This window comes from Mastigoproctus giganteus, chromosome 2 (assembly GCF_048544385.1).
Source record: "Mastigoproctus giganteus isolate SK-2022 chromosome 2, ASM4854438v1, whole genome shotgun sequence".
Classification (NCBI taxonomy): domain Eukaryota; kingdom Metazoa; phylum Arthropoda; class Arachnida; order Uropygi; family Thelyphonidae; genus Mastigoproctus; species Mastigoproctus giganteus.
The window spans coordinates 101,120,340-101,138,382 of NC_143576.1; the positions used below are offsets into that span (position 1 = coordinate 101,120,340).

At 39.5% G+C, this 18,043-nt stretch overlaps 1 protein-coding gene across 1 annotated transcript in view; it reads left to right on the forward strand.

Moving 5' to 3' along the window:
- LOC150089465 (uncharacterized) overlaps window positions 1-18,043 on the forward strand; it is a 1,372,165-nt gene that overhangs the window by 482,581 nt on the left and 871,541 nt on the right. Inside the window, exons 21-23 of the mRNA XM_090389992.1 lie at window positions 3,010-3,063; window positions 14,938-14,982; window positions 15,083-15,136. Of these exons, the coding sequence (XP_090246118.1) occupies window positions 3,010-3,063; window positions 14,938-14,982; window positions 15,083-15,136 (153 nt within the window). The remainder of the gene's footprint in view (window positions 1-3,009; window positions 3,064-14,937; window positions 14,983-15,082; window positions 15,137-18,043) is intronic.

Below are 18,043 nucleotides of genomic sequence, written 5' to 3' on the forward strand. Positions count from 1 at the left end.
GGTCAGGAGTGGGAGTGCAGTAGCACACGCTCTTTGAGTAGACCGGGGTTCAAGCCCCTGACTGCTGAATACGGTCGATCTGCCAACCCGCACTGGACCAGCGTGGCAGATTATGGTCCACTTCCCTCAGCATGAATTGTTGAGGAGGCTTCCATCCTGCAGTGGGTTGATAATGGCTGCACGTTACTTTTTTTTTTTACCTATTCTACCTATACTCTGTTCTGCCTATTCTACCTATACTCTGTTCTGCCTATTTTACCTATTCTACCTATACTCTGTTCTGCCTATTCTACCTATCCTTTTTGCCTACCATATATCTTGTTTGTCACCATCAACAGCTACGTCCTATGGGACTAATGCATTCTGCCTTGGGGATTGCTGCTGTTTTTCGTTTGACTTGGCACATTATGGCCTCAACTGCCAATGCGCCACTAAATACTGTATACAGTATTTAATGGCGCATTGTACTGTATACAGGTAGAGTACTGTATACAGGTCTGGAGGCCTCATTTCAAGAAGGATGTAGAGATGCTGGAACGAGTACAGAGAAGGGCAACAAGATTAGTGAATGGAACAAAGGGGTGCTCTTACAAAGAAAGGCTTAAGTTTTGCAAATTACAGTGTCTGGAGACTAGGCACCAGCGAGGTGATCTGATAGAGGTGTATAAAGCCTTGAATGGTTTGAGCATGCTCAATGCTGATGGGATTCTTCCTCTTGCTCAGAATAATCACCTGAGAGGGCATAAATTCAAATTGAGGAAAGACGGGTGTAGGATAGACGTGAGGAAATTTGCCTTTAGCCAGCGGGTGGTTGGTTGGTGGAACAGACTTCCATCCCTTGTCGTGGAATTTGATAGCCTAAATAAGTTTAAAGCTCAGCTGGACAGGTATATATAGCCTTTTGGCTATATCAGGTCCAGAGAGAGATCTGCAAACATCGAACAAGCTGTATATTTTATGACTGTGATTCCTAGTTCAACTGTCCCTTCCGTTCTCTCCCAAGCTGCGACACTCCTGCCACTTTAAGCTAGGCGCCTCCGTAGCCAGGTGGGAAGAGCACCAGTGCGTAGCACACGCTTCTTGATTAGACCGGGGTTCTAGCCCGTCACCACCAAATACGGAGCATGCGGAAAGGTCACGGAATGACCACCGCACCGGAGCAATAACAACTTTAAGCTGTTTGCTTTGCTGCTCTGGTCTGAGGTGTGATTTCCATTCAAATTCCATTCAGTTGAAAATACTACACTAAACTAATATGCATAGATGCAACAATAACTCTATGCACCTGTTATGCAGCAATAAGATGTATTACACTATCAGGTTTATGTTATTGATTTTATGTTATATGTATTTTGCTGTACCATTACATTTGCAAAGTTATAAATTAATTATAATATATAACAAAATTATCTAATAATGGCAACCTACATAATTCAAGCTTTCAAGAAACCTATTTATCTCAATAAAACACTAGAATTCATTTACCATGGACTACAATACAAGTTACGGGATACAGTATTCACACCAAATCACCAATACAAATGTTCTACGTATATTAAATTGTAATTTATAAAATCTCTATCTAAATTTAAAAATAAACTAATGAATGACTAGGAATATAAAGCTATTTATAGAATAAAATTTAATATGATAATTAGATCAATAAAACAGCAAAGTTTTTTTTTAAATTTGTGTTCATTATCTGGAGCTCAGAATTCTTCAACTTCTCAGTTTTTAGTAAAGTGCGAAGAGTAAGTGCAGCCTTTAGAGACTAGGCACTTGTGAGGTGATCTGATTGAGGTGTTTAAAGCTTTGAGTGGCTTGAGTAAACTCAAGCTAATGGGATTTTTCCTCATAGAAGAGATGGAGGGTTGCTAGAACTTTGCTGTGGAAACTAAACGTAGGTTTCACCACTTCAGGCATCTAATAAGCAAAGTGGTGGCATTGCACTCGTTGATGAGAATTATCTTCCACCTAGTGTTGCCTGGTAACACAGGGGTGGTTTTTCCCTCTGTAGTGTGGCTGGAACACCTTGAATCCTGCTGATGTTGGTTCACACCTGAGTGGTCACTTCCACTATACTAGATGCCGTATAGGCACCTCCGTAGCCAGGTGGGCAGGAGCAGCAGTGTGTAGCACACGCTTCTTGATTAGACCGGGATTCGAGCCCGTGACCACCAAATACGGAGGATGCGGAAAGTCAGGGAATGACCACCGCATATCCCCGGAGCAATATGGCCTTAGTTGCTAATGCTCCTAAAAACCAAATAACAAACAACAAATAAACAGATGCCGTATATCAGGACCTGTACATATGGGTTATACCCAGAATAACGAACCCCACCTCAAATTTGGTTCTCAGAGAATGACTAGACTTTGCTGAAATTTGGTCCACTTGACTTAAGTGTCACCCGAATATTAGTTACATCAGCATTTTATACTCTCATGTAGCAAGCCCAGCTTGTCATAGTTGAGAGAATGTCTGTGACAGCCTCAAGTACCAAGTTATTTCAAAAATCAAATCAGAATTTTAAAAATTGTAAAAAAATTCATAAAAGCTCTTAAAAATTTATTTCATGAAAAACTCATTCCCTTCTTTTTTGATGTAATACTATCATCTGTGCCTATTTATGTATATCACTTTATTCATATTCATTAACTTCTGTATCTGAATTTCAGATCTAAGATCTCATTCTTTGGTTTCAAAATTTGTTGTTATGTTGCCATCTGTTATAAACTATATCTACAGTTCCATATAAAACACAGATAAGAGATATCAGTACATACACAGAAGATTTTTGATCTGCTTTTGAGCATTATTTTAAACACCTGAAGAGTGTGTTTGTGTGTGTGTGTGTGTGTGTGAGAGAGAGAGAGAGAGAGAGAGAGAGAGAGAGAGAGAGAGAGAGAGAGAGAGAGAGAGAGAGAAATTATATATGTATGATGTACTCCAGAAAAGTATGTATTGAAATATGAAAAAAATAAAAGTATAATTTATTTACTTTTTAGGGCCCAAGAGGAAAACCAGGATTACCTGGTTTGCCAGGAGCTGATGGTTTACCAGTAAGCAATTTTTTTTTTTTTTTTTTTGTTTGTTTGAAATCTGAGTTTTTGTGCAAATAATTTAACATTGAAAAATTTTTGTAATATTATCATGAAATATGATATCCTGATCACCAGATTATGATATATGAACACTTCTGCGCGGTATGTGCTTATCTTCAATGACACTCATATTTCTAGACAAGATCATATATTATTTCTATTCGAAATTACTCTGATTTCTAATCTCTCTCTTGGCATAGGCACATCACAAATATTCTTCTGCATCTATAAAAACTGGTCTCTCTCTCTCTCTCTCTCTCTCTCTCTCTCTCTCTCTCTCTCACACACACACACACACACACACACACACACACACACACACACACACACACACACACACACACACACACACACACACACACACACACACACACACACACACACACACAAAGAATTATACAGGAATTTTGGAATATCACAAGTTTGGTGTACCTGAATGTAAACCACAGACCATCAACCATATTGATGCTACTTACTTAAATGTAAATAGCATCAATATGCTTGATGGTCTGGCCAACTAAAGGTTAAGAACTATTAGGTTAGGGTATTAAGCCATATTTTCCAGTGTCATGTTTGGATGTAAGATTTAAACTATAATGTAAGTATTTTACATTGTTAAGGCTTCTTATGCAGACATGAATTCATATTTCCACATCTTTATTACAATGACATTCTGATTTATGAACACCATGCATTTCTGAGAAGTAGAAGAAGACTGTAAATTGGAAGCTATTTTCCTGTAGATACATTGAGAGGAAGTATGCCAAAATTTTTTATTTTGTTGCTTTTTTCTTACAGTATGGTTAGTATTAGAATGGCCAAGTTGTTGCATTCTTTATATAATGTATATATTGAAATTTACTGTATTTTTTATATACATTTCAGCATTATATCATAATAAAAACACAGTATAGTGATAGATTTCACTATGATAGATAAGTCAGTATAAGTATCAATAAGGTTTCATCCTGAAACCTTTCAATGATTGGGTGAGATTTCAGGATGAAAAGGTTTCATTTGAAAGTTTGTTACTTTATTTATTTATTTTGTTTTTTGAAAATTCTGGATTATAATAATGATGTTCTGCACTGCATGATAAATTCAAGAAAAGCTTTTTTCTGTACTAGGTGGGGCAACTGGAATGAAGCAAAAAACAGAACCCTTGCCCCTGGGCTCATATTAAAATGATTGTATGTATATTGTTTAACTTATACTGAGGTTATTTGTGACCTTACAAATCTACCTTTATCTTATAGAAATTCATACTGGTTGGGATGCTAGGTCAATAAGAAAATGAAGAACATAGTAGCAACACTGATTTTAAAAATTTAAACTACTGTACTGTACTGTACTTATCTGTAAAATATTATTATTATTGTTGCTCTTATATTATTTCTCCCTGATTGGGGGGTTCCACTCCATGACGGGTACTGCTACCAAGTCCACAGGGTGGTTGTAATGTCTGGTGTTACTGTTGGTCGAGGAAATCTATGACTATCCTACAGGTGTTCTTACTGGAGAACACTAGACTTTCTGGAGTGCCTTGTAGGTGTTCTCTGGGAGACCTATTGCTGCTAGGCTGCTATGTAGAGTCTTTGGTACCATAACGGTGGTTGACATGATGTTGATACTTCTTGCATATGCCACATCTCCTTGATCTCATGTCTCAGGTTCATGTACTTCCTAATTTTTTTGTCATGGGTTTTCTGTACATTGGTAGTGTTTGGCACCGCTATGTCAATCAGGTAGGTAGCCTTTTCCATCTTGTCCACAAGGGTTGCTGGTCTGTTGTGCGGGATGGTCTTATCTGTTATTATGGCGTGATCCCAATACAACTTGTGGGTTTGGGTCTCTAGTACTGCCTGGGGTTCGTACTTGTAGTATGGTACACTTTCTTTGGTCAACTGGTATTTCCTCACTAGCTTCTGATGTATTATCCTGAGTGTACTCAGTCTGGGTCATCACCTTGCACACCGCGGTGATGTGTTGGGTCGTTTCTGAGGCCAGTTGGCATTGTCGACATGTGTCATCTGACATTCCGGGCTCCTTTGCGATGTATTTTCTATAGTTTCTGGTGTTGATTACCTGGTCTTGGATGGCCAGCATGAATCCTTCAGTCTCGGGGAAGAGCGTCCTGCTTATGAGCCATGCATTGGAAGCAATGTTATCAATGTGATCTTGATGGAGGTCATTGTAGTGTCTTCTTCGCTCATCTTTCTAACTTCATTTCTTGTACTGTCTGGGCAGGAGGGGTTTCCTCTCTTAGGTTGAGTGGGGGTATACCACTTATCTATTTTCCTTATGGCCTGGTGGAGTAGTGCTGTGTTGTTCTCGAAGTAATCCTTCAGGTTAACAATCGCTGTTTTCTGTTGTTCTATTAGGTCTGTCAGGCCCTTCCTTCCTCTTTCCGAAGTTTTGTTATTCTCTCCACTGCTGACTTCGGGTGGTGTTGGCGACTCTTGGTTATCATTGTCCTAGTCTTTCACATGATATCTTCTGGCTTGGTGTTAGTCCAATCTATGACCCCAAATATGTATGTTAGTACTGGAGCTGCATAGGTTTTAGCATTAGCATTAGCATTAGCATTAGTAGAGGCATATGATGCAAGAAAGCAAGCTTATTCAGCATCAGCCAAAAAAAAAAAAAAAAAACACACACCACTCCCATTTCACCCCTCCGTTCGTTCGAAATAACTGTCCAGTTGAGCTTTAAATTTGTTTAGGCTATCAACTTCAACAACAAGTGATGGAAGTCGGTTCCACCAACCAACCACCCGCTGGCCAAAGTCAAACTAACTACCGCACATCTATCCGACATCCGTCCTTCCTCAATTTGAATTTATGCCCTCTGAGGTGATTACTCTCAGCAAGATGAAGAATCCCATTGGCATTGAGCATGCTCAACCCATTCAAAGCCTTATACACCTCTATCAGATCACCTCGCCGGTGCCTAGTCTCCAGACTCTGTAATTTGCAAAACTTAATCCTTTCTTCGTAAGAGCAACCCTTTGTTCCATTCACTAATCTTGTTGCCCTTCTCTGTACCCATTCCAGCAGCTCTACATCCTTCTTGAAATGAGGCCTCCAGACCTGTATACAGTACTCAAGATGTGGCCTAACCATTGCCTTATACAAGGGAATAATCACCTCCTTATCCCTGCTAGAAAAATTCCTGTATATCATTGACAAGACACCATGAGCTACTCTTGCAGCTCGTCTGCACTGCTCAGAGAACTTCATATCTGCCTGCACAATTACCCCCAGGTCCTTTTCATTCTCCACCACTGTCAGTGTACTACCGCAGAGTTGATACGTTGCTCTGGGGTTACTGTTTCCCATATGTAGTACTTTACATTTGTCAATGTTAAACTTCATTTGCCACCTCTCAGCCCATCTGTTCAACCTTTCCAGATCCTGTTGCAGCAGCATAGCGTCAGTAGTGTCCTTAACAACCCTGCCAACCTTTGTATCATCTGCAAACTTGGACATTAAACTGGATATCCCATCATCAGTATCATTCATAAACACCGAAAACAACAACGGACCCAACACTGAACCCTGAGGAACTCCACTAATAATATTAGTCCACGTTGAGCAGTGTCCATTGATTACCACTCTCTGTCTTCTGCCACTTAACCATCCCCTTATCCATAGCAGCAATTTGCCTCCAATGCCACACTGCTCCAATTTGTGCAGCAGTCTTCCATGTGCAACAGTATCAAAAGCCTTTCTAAGATCCAAATATATAATATCAAAGTTATTCCCTGCATCCAGTTCTTTTGTGACTACATCATAGTATCCAATCAAATTGGTCAGGCAAGACCTGCCCTTAACAAAACCATGCTGCATCTGAGCTATAACTGAATTCTTGTCTAGATGATCCTGCAGTGCTTCTTTAACCAGTGCCTCCATTAATTTACCTGGAACAGAAGTTAAACTAACAGGTCTATAATTACTTGTGTCAGCCTTTGATCCTCCTTTGTGAATTGGGGTTACATTTGCACATCTCCAGTCTATGGGTACCTCCCCTGAGTCCAAAGAAGCTCTCATAATTATGGCTAGGGGTTTGCTTACTTCCTTTGCTGCCTCCTTTAATATAACTGGATAGATCCCATCCACCCCAGGTGCCTTTTTTATGTTTATCCTCAACAATCTCTCCTCCACTTTCCTCTCAGTTATTACAAAATCATCCAGCTCCCTGCCAATGTTTACTTTACCTACATCATTCTCCTTCCTGAATAACTCCTCATGCGTGAATGTAGATGCAAAATACTCGTTTAGATTGTTAGCCACCTGAGCAGGATCCTCAACTGTTGAACCATCAATATCCAGTGGACCAATCTGATTCATCCCTTTCCTTCTTGAGTTTAAATATGTAAAGAACTCTTTTCTGTTTTTCTTTGCATCCTTTGCCAAGGATTTTTCGTAGTCTGCCTTTGACTGCCTAATCTCCTTTGTGACTTGGTTACAGACCAACTTATATCTATCATAGGCTCCCATGTCACCCATTAATTTGTATGTATCCCATGCATCTTTCTTCTCTGCCACATGTCTCATTAGTTCATCTGACAACCATTTAGGCCTAAACCTTGAACAATATTTCTTAGTTGGTATGTAAAGCCTGGTAGCCTCCAAGATTAGTTCCTTGAATGCTTCCCATTTTGAGTTTGCTGTTGGTAACATTGTCAGTTGGTCCCACTGTATAGAATTTAAATACTGTCTCAGACCATCATAGTCGCCTTTACGAAAACAAAAACCCTTCCCTTTACCTCTGATGGTAGTTACCTCCTTGAGTAAATCCCACTTGAACACACTGTGATCACTGCCACCTAGTGGTTCATTTATCTGCAGATTCTTAATGCATGAAGAATCACTACTGATAATCAGATCAAGAGTATTGCTCCCTCTTGTTGTCCCCTGAACATGCTGATGTAGAAAACAATCATCCAATAAATCCACAAAAGCCTTGCTAGTGTGCGAGTGACCAACCCACAAATTCCAGTCAATATCTGGGAAATTAAAATCCCCCATTATAAGACTCTCTGATTTACTGGCCCACTCTATACAGGTGCATGTATACGCAGGTATACATGCACCTGTTGCTATTCTTAGCTACCCTAACACAACCCATGTGTTTACTTGTACCGCAATGACTCCCAGCAGTCTCTGAAATATCCTGCATCTTGTTTTTCAGGCTTCTGCTCATTTCAATAGAAGCAGTGCAAGAATCACTTCCACCTCTGCCAGTGGCTACTGTTAATCTATTAGTCCTTGTATTCCCCCCCCCAACTAGCAGTTTTCCGACCCACCTAACACTGCCTCGACAGCATCAGCAAAAATTCTTGCACCCTTTCTATTTAAGTGTATCCCATCCCTGTAGAAGCAATCTCTCCTGTTAACAAGTACAGTCCAGGCTGAAAAAAATTCTACCCCTTGAGCCTTGCACAATCCCTCCAGGGCCGAATTGATCGACAAGGCTCTCATCATATACTCCCTCCTATCGTGTCTGGGCAGAATTGCAGACACTTTCAAATTCAACCCTAAGTTTTTATGGCTTTAACTGTGTTCCCTCCATTGAGTTTTGTTTTCAGCAGGCTTCTGAGTCTCTGTGATATTTTTTGGTTAGACACTTCTTGATTTTTGTGCTCAAACTGCTCAGCCTGCATCATCCCTAGGTATTTGTAGGTCTCTCCTTCTGTCATAGCTTTGATCTCTTTACCAGTCAGCAGCTGGTAGTTTCGGCCAACTAATTTTCCCTGGTGCATTGTGTGGGTCTTGCATTTTTCTAGACCAAATTCCATCCTGATGTCCTTGCTGAATTCTTCGGTGATCCGGTGTAGTTACTGGAGTTGCTTCTCGGTTGCCACTTAGAGCTTGATATCATCCATGTACATCAGGTGGCTGAGGGTGTACAGGTTCTTTCTTCCTTCTTTGAGGTTATATCCATACTTGCTGTCGTTGAGCATGGTGGATAGTGGGTTGAGTGCTAGACAGAACCATAGTGTGCTCAGAGCATCTCCCTGAAAGATTCCTCTTCTAATGGGGATTGGCCTGGTTGTGATGTTCTTGACTTTAATGGTGGTACTCCATTTCGCCATTTTTGCTCCCAGGAAGTTTGTCACTATCGGATTGACCTTGTAGATCTTCAGGGTCTCTATTAGCCAGCTATGAGGTATGGAGTCGAAGGCATTGCGGTAATCGATGTAGGCCGTGTATAGGTTGCGGTGCTTCTTGAAGGCTTGCTCCATAACTGTGGCATCTATGGTTAATTGCTCCTTGCACCCTTTCTGCTGTTCGGCCATTATGTTCTGACTCTCTAAGTGGTCTGATATCTTCTTAGTTATGCAGCTGGTCAAGATGTTGTACATCATTGGGAGGCGTGTGATTGGCCTGTATTTCGTCGGGTTTCTTGTATCTTCATCTTTAGGCTTCAGATATGTGACTCCTTCAGTGAGAAACTTCTGGATTGTCTCCGGGTTGCTTATCATTCGAGTGAACTGCTCTGCTAGGTGCTTGTGTGTGCAGGTGAGCTTCTTGTACCAGTAGTTGTGCATGTTATCAATTCCCGGGGTTCGCCAGTTTTGGGTGTTCCTGATCGACTGTTTACTTCTTCTTCTCGAATCTTTCACTCTCTCATCTCTTGTATGTCCTTGGTTTTCTTCCGTTCTACTTCTATCCAGGGTGCTCTGCTGTTATGTTTTACTTCACTGCTCCAGATATTTCCCCAGAACTCTTCGATCATCTTCTTTTCGGGTGGTCTGTTTCCTGCTTTCTCATGTTCACCAAGTTTCCTGTAGAAGGCTCTTTGGTCCTCATCGAAGATTTGGTTGTTTATTTTCCTCTGGGAGCTCTCTTTGTATCGGTGTAGTCTCTTGCTGAGTGCGAGGAGGTTCTGCTTCAGTGTGTCCAAGTATTCTCCTATTCTCTGATTTTTGGTCTCATGTTTGCTGTGTACGCTGTCTCTCTTGAGGATGCTCTTCACCTTTCCAATCAATTTCTTACTTCTATTACCCAGTTGGTACTGTGTGGATAGCCTCCAGCATTGCACCATTGTTGTCAAGGTAATGTCGCATTATTTGCCGATTGAGGTGGTCTGTTACTCTCCACAGGATTTTATTTGGCCTCTGCTTAGGTATCACGTGGGTTCTTGTGGGGTCGATTCCTTCGAATTCTGTTAGGGCCTTCTTCCACTCGGCTTTTATTCGGGATAGCATGACATCGTCTCTTTGCACTTCAGCTACTCTGGGTTGTATTTCTTCTTGCTGTTCCTCTCCTGGTTCCATGGTATGCTGTTCCTCCTCTGGTTCCATATTGACCATATTCTTTGTGCTTTGTAGCAGATCGCTGACATCCTGCTTGATTTTTTCCAAGATGGCAGAGCTATTAGGTTCTTTGTGAATGGTCCTTCTTTGGTCTTCTAATCGCTGTTCGGTGACCTGAATATCTGGGTATCGTTCCAACCACTTGGTATGTAGTCGCGATCTGTACATTGTCATATCGGTCTCTAGCCTGGTTATTTCATAGTATGCTCGCATGATGTATGTATTCATTTCAATGCTCCACTTCATGCGTTGGCATTTTCTTCTTTCCTGGGTGGTCACTAGCGCAGTTGCGCAGGAAACACTTCCAGTTGGTGGGGCTGGATGGTCTTGCCCTTTTCTTGTGGTAGCCTTACGGGGAACAGCACCACTTGCTCCACTGTCTTGCTTGGGAGACTGTCTCCAACTTTTCGAACCGACCCCTCTGCCTAAGGCCTGAATACCAGTGACTTTATCCTGTGCCACACTTGATGCAGTATGAATAATATTTATCTGCGACATCATGGAGGTGGAATTGTTTAGCTTCGGATTATGTCCAGTGGTTTTATTTATTTATTTAGTTAGTTCTCACGAGTGACACCAGATGGTGCCACAATCTGCCTCATCCATCGCTCCGACCTTGGGGAAGGCAAGTTCAATAGGGTAACTTTCGCGATGTTTTTTTAATATTATTATTATATCGGTCTCCCAGCGTAATAGAGCCGCGTTCGCTTCCACCAATACGGGATTCGGACTCGGGTCCATCAGGCTGGTAGTCCAGTGTCTTAACCACTGGGCCATCACGCCCAGTTGTTGTTATTATTATTATTATTTAGTAACTGTATGGGCACGAGCAAATATAACAGAAATAAAGGTAATAAACAACTTAATTAACAGGATTTTGAAACTTTTAATGGGGTCAAACTTTTGGAATGACCTGAATAAGAGAAGGCAATTTTTGTTAAAATACAAAATACTGTATCCAGTTTAAAAACTGAAGTTAAATTTATTCTCAAAAAATCTTAACACTATTTATGAAGAATCAAATCTGCAATCAAACGGCACACATAATTTAAGGAACCCAAAAGCAATTACTTTGCCTCACCCAAGGGTACTAAATAGATTTGGAGATAGGCACACAATGAATATAACAACTTGCTGGCTAGTGTTGATATCAGGCTCAGGAGAAGTTATCCCATCTCCAAATTAAAATTTCTAATAAGAAAATTCTTGATACTCAATGATACAGTGGATTAAAATTGCTATACAGATAAATCTCTATCTCTGTTTACAGTGTGGAATGTACTATGAGTAGTGACTTCATTGTTTTTTCTGGTAGTAAAAGAATTTGTATTCAAAACTGTTGTAAATGAAGAATTTCAACTTGTCAAGAAATTCACTTTTCTTAAAAAGTTCATTTATTGTAAACATATTCTTTTGATAAATAAATTGTATTGTATTGTATTGTATTGTATTGTATTATTATTATTATTATTATTAGTAGTAGTAGTAGTAGCAGCTATATGGTGCAAGGAAGCTTCAGACTTATGCTGCACCAGCCAAAAAAATAATTTCTGAATTACCCTGAGAGAGAGAGAGAGAGAGAGAGAGAGAGAGAGAGAGAGAGAGAGAGAGAGAACAAGAACAAGAGTCAGAAGTAGAAGGGAATCACCAAGGAAGAGAAGAATGATGATATCCCGCTCAGGACCCTGGGTGTGCCAAGCCCATACTCATCAGATATGAGCACCTATACTTTTAGTATTTCATTATTATTCATTTTTATTTTTTTGTAAGGTAATCTATTGTCTAGTTGTGAAGTTGAGAAAAAGTAATGAGATCAAGGTGTCAAAATTTTTCCATTAAATCAAATATCAAAGATCAAATATTGGTAAATCAGATAGATACTATATACTATTTCCATTCTAATTTACTGTTAAAATCCATTTATTTCCAGAAAATGTTCTTTTTCAAGTTCCATCATGAACTCACCTGCCCATTAAAACATTAACATTGTACTTATGGGAAAAAAATATTTTGCAATAGTTCAACAGTTGCCTTTATGGATTTTTTATGTAGTTTAATTTTAGATGTGCGAGAATTAAGCTGAGCCACAAGTTATAAGACTATCACATTAGTCTAATGAGGCATCTGTTATTGCCTCTGGTTGAACTTATCACTGATAGTTCTAAAAATGAACTATTAAAGAATTTCATGCATGATTTTAGATCTGCACAGGACACTGTGCAGCACTGCTTAAGCTGCTGAGCTATAGTGCAAATTTGACAAATGCAAGCATTTTCCAGGAATGCATTATTTGCATTACTCAAAGCAGGGTGCACCCCTATCATATGTCTGCACCACTGAGGTATAATGTGCTGTCTTAGTTTTTTATATTGTCACTTTATCCCTTTTGGCAGGTGCTGTGATACCTGAGGTAAATATTAAATATCACCTGTATTTGTTTAATCAATTCTTCTTTAACTGTGAAACCCCAATAAACTTATTAATAAATTAATAAGTTTGTTTTGCTTCAAAGGTGGTGCTTTTACATATATTCATTCGGATATTCTCTGTTAGAGACTTCCTAATTTGGAATCTCTTCTAGCTTAAACCAATTTTGTTGAATTCATGTATTGCCTTTAATGTTCTCCCAACTCTACAAATCACTCAGAATTGTTGGATTTCCTTCCCTTGAAACATTGCTTTCTCCAATCTAACCTTCCTAACAGTGAAGTAATTTTGCTTGTTCATTTAATTATTCATGACTCTGGCTAGCTTCATGTTTTTTTTCTAGTTGCACAGAACCAACAGTAGTGGTGGATTAAGATATTTTGAGGCACCAAGGCATGGGCATAAAGACTTGGGAGTTATACTGCCTGCAGCTGATTAGCTGCATGACATACAATGTACATGTAAACAAATCTGTATGCTTTATTGAGGAAGATCGAGAAACTCCAACAATGGGTAACAGATGATTGCATGCACCGGTTTAGCTTTACCAATTAAATCAGATGTTGAAATTATGTGCAACAATTACCTATTAATTACTGTGTTTCAATATTAGAATAAAAAGTACTGATTTATCTATTTATGTATTTAATCTTTATGCCTTAAGTAATACTGCCAGATATGTCAACTGGTGGGGATGAGGATCCTTAGGGAGATGCCTACTGTGCCTGTTGCTTAATACAGCACTGATGAGCTGGGAGATATACTGAGGCTTCTGCTATTGGCTAAGCATAACTTGTATGTTTACTTACTAAAATACCAGATGATCCAAAGCACACATCCCACAATCTTGAGCTTTTCGTACCAAAAATCTTTCAAATAACAGATATCAATGTTAATGGTCTCTAAGTACTTCAGATCACTTTCTGCTCAGCATTGTTTATTTCTTTGGCATTACAAGAATGTAAAATGTTATGATTTGGGAAATTTATATTCCTTTTTTCCTTACTTGGATTGCTGTTTTAATTTTTGCTCAAATATTGTCAGTGTAGGTTTAATGTATTTTGGAGATTGTGCTAAGCAAGATGATTATTATCTGTGGATTAATTTTTGATATGAACCACTCTTTTACCATATGGATTGTGCAAAATTAGTTCATTAATTAAGTGTTTTGAGGGTGCCTCCATAGCCAGGTGGGAAGGAGCACACGCTTCTTGATTAGACCGGGGTTCGAGCCCGTCATCACCAAATACGGAAGATGCAGAAAGGTCAGGGAATGACCACCGCATATCCCGGAGCAATATGGCCTTAGTTGCTAATTCTCCTAAAAACCAAAACAACAACAACAACAACATAAGTGTTTTGACCCAATTCCTAAACTTATTATAAAGGTGATGTTTCAGGATCCTTGCCAAATCCCATCCACACACCATTCAAGTCTTATGTGGTCTGCTGATGGGATCTGATAATTAATTGCCATCAACAAATTTTGTAATTTGTTTTATTTTAATTAATTATTTGGGATACTAGAGGACTAATAATTAAATTAAATGACAAGTTTTAATTTTAAATAGTCTAGTTTTTATGCTGGGTGTAATCCTTGGTTAGCATGCAGAGCCACAAGTAAGGAAATTGTAGGTTCGAGCTTATATTCTGCCACAAAAAATGTTTAGTCTGTTGTGAACTGTCATATGTCAAACAGTTGGTTCTTAATTCACTCTGTAGGTACAATGAATATATAAATTATTCTGTTATTCTTTGTGCATGTAATTTATAAATTTGTGCCTTTGTAATACATCAGGTTTTAGATGATGAATAGTATTCATCCTATATAATCTGTTATGCGTAGTTATGTTAATTATTATTAAAGCAATTTGGATTATTGATGAAGTGTGTGTGCATGTGGGGGGGAGGGAGGGAGGGAGGGAGAGAGAGAGATTATATATATATTTTTTATTACTCTAATATCAATGTTAATAATATATTTATAAACAATTCCTTAGTTTGTGAATGTTTTTATATTTTTCTTATTATCTTATAAATTTTGCTGTGATACTTGTTAAATTTAAAAATACTTTTCTTTACAGGGACATCCTGGTAATCCTGGAATTCCTGGTCTTAAAGGAGATACTGTAAGTATATTGGGTTATTGTTTTTATTAAACATTAGAATTTTTAAAATTAAAAAAAAAAAAAAAGTCCCAAATTCATAGTATTAAAATAACTCTCGTAGGGAATACTTGGTCCTCAAGGAACTATTGGATTTCCAGGTCAGAGAGGAATTAAAGTAAGCTTTATTTATTTATTTTGGTTGTTATATAGAATTTTATATATTCATTAAATGGGCAACAAAATGTAACATATAAAATATGTATTTGTGCACTGAGTGGACAGAAATCATGAGATATCTATCCAGTAACGGGTAGGCCCACCTTCTGCCCAGATAAGGGTAGCCACATGGCGAGGCATTGAGTCCATTAGTTCACGAAAGCATTCCACAGGTATTTCTGTCTATGCTTGCTGCACCGCTGTCCATAATTCCGTCTCATGCCTGGGTGGAGGATCCAAAGCTCGAACAGACCTTTCCACAGCATCCCAAAGATGTTCCACATGGGTCATGTCCAATAAACAGGGAGATCATTACATGGTGGTAAAATCTGTGGAATGCTCTTCATCCAACTATTCTAGTCACCACAGCTCTGTTGGGAAGGCGCTAGAAGAGGCCATTGCCCTGTGGATGCACAATGACCTTAACGGATGCAGATGGTCTGCAAGGATGGACATATAACCTAGACCATTCAAAGATGCATCTAGACGTACCAGAGGTCCCAATGTGTGCCAGTTGAACACACCCCAGACCATTACCGATCATTCACCTGCCTGAACAGTTCCTTATTGACATGATGGGAGCATAGCTTCATGTGGCTTCCGCCAGATACACACCCTCTTGTCTGCTCAAAATAACTGGAAACGAGACTCATCAGACCTGTCTCCAATCATCCAAGGTTCAGTGCCAATGTTGTTTCACCCAGTTGAAGTGTGGAGTCCTGTGTCAGGTGTTAGCAATGGGACTGTGGTGGGTTGGCAGCTCCCATAACCTATTGTGGCTAATGTTCGCCACATCATCCATCCTATTGATGGACTCGGTGGAGACGTTTCTGGAACCTCCCTCGTTGAAGTCGGTGGTGATTTGTGCCACTGTTGCTCTCCGGTTGGCTGAAATAATGCTAGACAGATGTCGATGGTCCCGTTCCTCCACCACCTGTCTCCACCACCTGTCTCCGCCCACAGCGATGTGATGTTATTCCAGAAATGGCATATTCCCGATACACTTTTGATACTGTCAAACAGAGATAGTGCAATTTCTGTACCACCTCCTTGATAGAGAGACTCGTGTCGGGTACCCACTATCATCCCTCTTTCAAAGTCAGTTAACTCACAACATTTATCCATACTGACATCTAATGACAATCTACATGAATGCAGTGTACCTATATACCTGCCAAGCGGTGTGTTCGTCCACTAGAGAGAGGGGGGTGACAGCGTTCCTATTCATGGGATACCTTGTTCCTGGGCATAGGAACGCTGTCACCCCCCTCTCTCTAGTGGACGAACACACCGCTTGGCAGGTATATAGGTACACTGCATTCATGTAGATTGTCATTAGATGTCAGTATGGATAAATGTTGTGAGTTAACTGACTTTGAAAGAGGGATGATAGTGGGTACCCGACACGAGTCTCTCTATCAAGGAGGTGGTACAGAAATTGCACTATCTCTGTTTGACAGTATCAAAAGTGTATCGGGAATATGCCATTTCTGGAATAACATCACATCGCTGTGGGCGGAGACAGGTGGTGGAGACAGGTGGTGGAGGAACGGGACCATCGACATCAGCGTATACACATTATCAACATTGTAGTAATGAAGAATTATTATTTTACACCCATATAGTATGATACTGCTTTATAGAATGTGTATTGTAAGATCTTAAACATTTTTGTTATATATATCTGTATATGATTTATCATATATTTATAGATATTGTGTGTGGGGGGGGGGCTAGTTGTATTCGTGAGTAATTCTGTAACTAAGGAAGAAAATCTGTATGATTTGTACCATTTTATTTATAAGTGTAGTATTCTTAATGGCATTTAAAACATAGGAGCTAAATAAAGTTCATTTGAACATTTTCAAGAACCCAAATGTTTAAACACACACTTACACTATGTATATTAGCATTAGCAAAGGCACATGATGCAAGAAAGCAAGCTTATATAGCATCAGCCAAAAAAAAAAAAAAAAAAACCCTTATTTTACCAGTCCACTCGCTCCAAATGTTTGTCAAGTTCTGCCTTGAATCTATTTAAGCTATCAACTTCTACGACAGATGGAAGTTTGTTCCAGCAATCAACCACCTGCTGGCTAAAGGTAAACTTCTGCACATCTATCCTACAACCATATTTCCTCAATTTGAATTTATGCCCTCTCAGGTGACTATTCTGAGCAAGAGGAAGAATACCATCTGCATTGAGCATGCTCAAACCATTCAAGGCTTTATACACCTGAATCAGATCACCTCGCAGGTGCCTAATCTCTAGACACTGTAATTTGCAAAACTTAAGCCTTTCTTCATAAGAGCAACCCTTTGTTCCATTCACTAATCTTGTTGTCCTTCTCTGTACATGTTCCAACAGCTCTACATCCTTCTTAAAATGAGGCCTCCAGACCTGTATGCAGTACTCAAGGTGTGGCCTGACCATTGCCTTATACAAGAGGATAATCACCTCCTTATCCTTGCTAGAAAAATTCCTGTATATCATTGACAAGACACCATGAGCTACTCTTGCAGACCATCCACACTGCTCAGAAAACTTCATATCTGCCTGCACAATTACCTCCAGGTCCTTTTCATTCTATACCGCTGTCAGTGTGGTACAACAGAGTTGATACGTTACTTTGGGATTGCTGCTTCCCATATGTAGTACTTTACATTTGTCAATGTTAAACTTAATTTGCCACCTCTCAGCCCATCTGCTCAACATTTTCTAGAACCTGTTGCACCAGTGTACTGTCATTAGTGTCATTAACAACCATGCCAACCTTCGTATCATCTGCAAACCTGGACATTAAGCCTGATATACCATCATCAATATCATTTATAAATACAGAAAACAACAGGATCCAACCCTGAA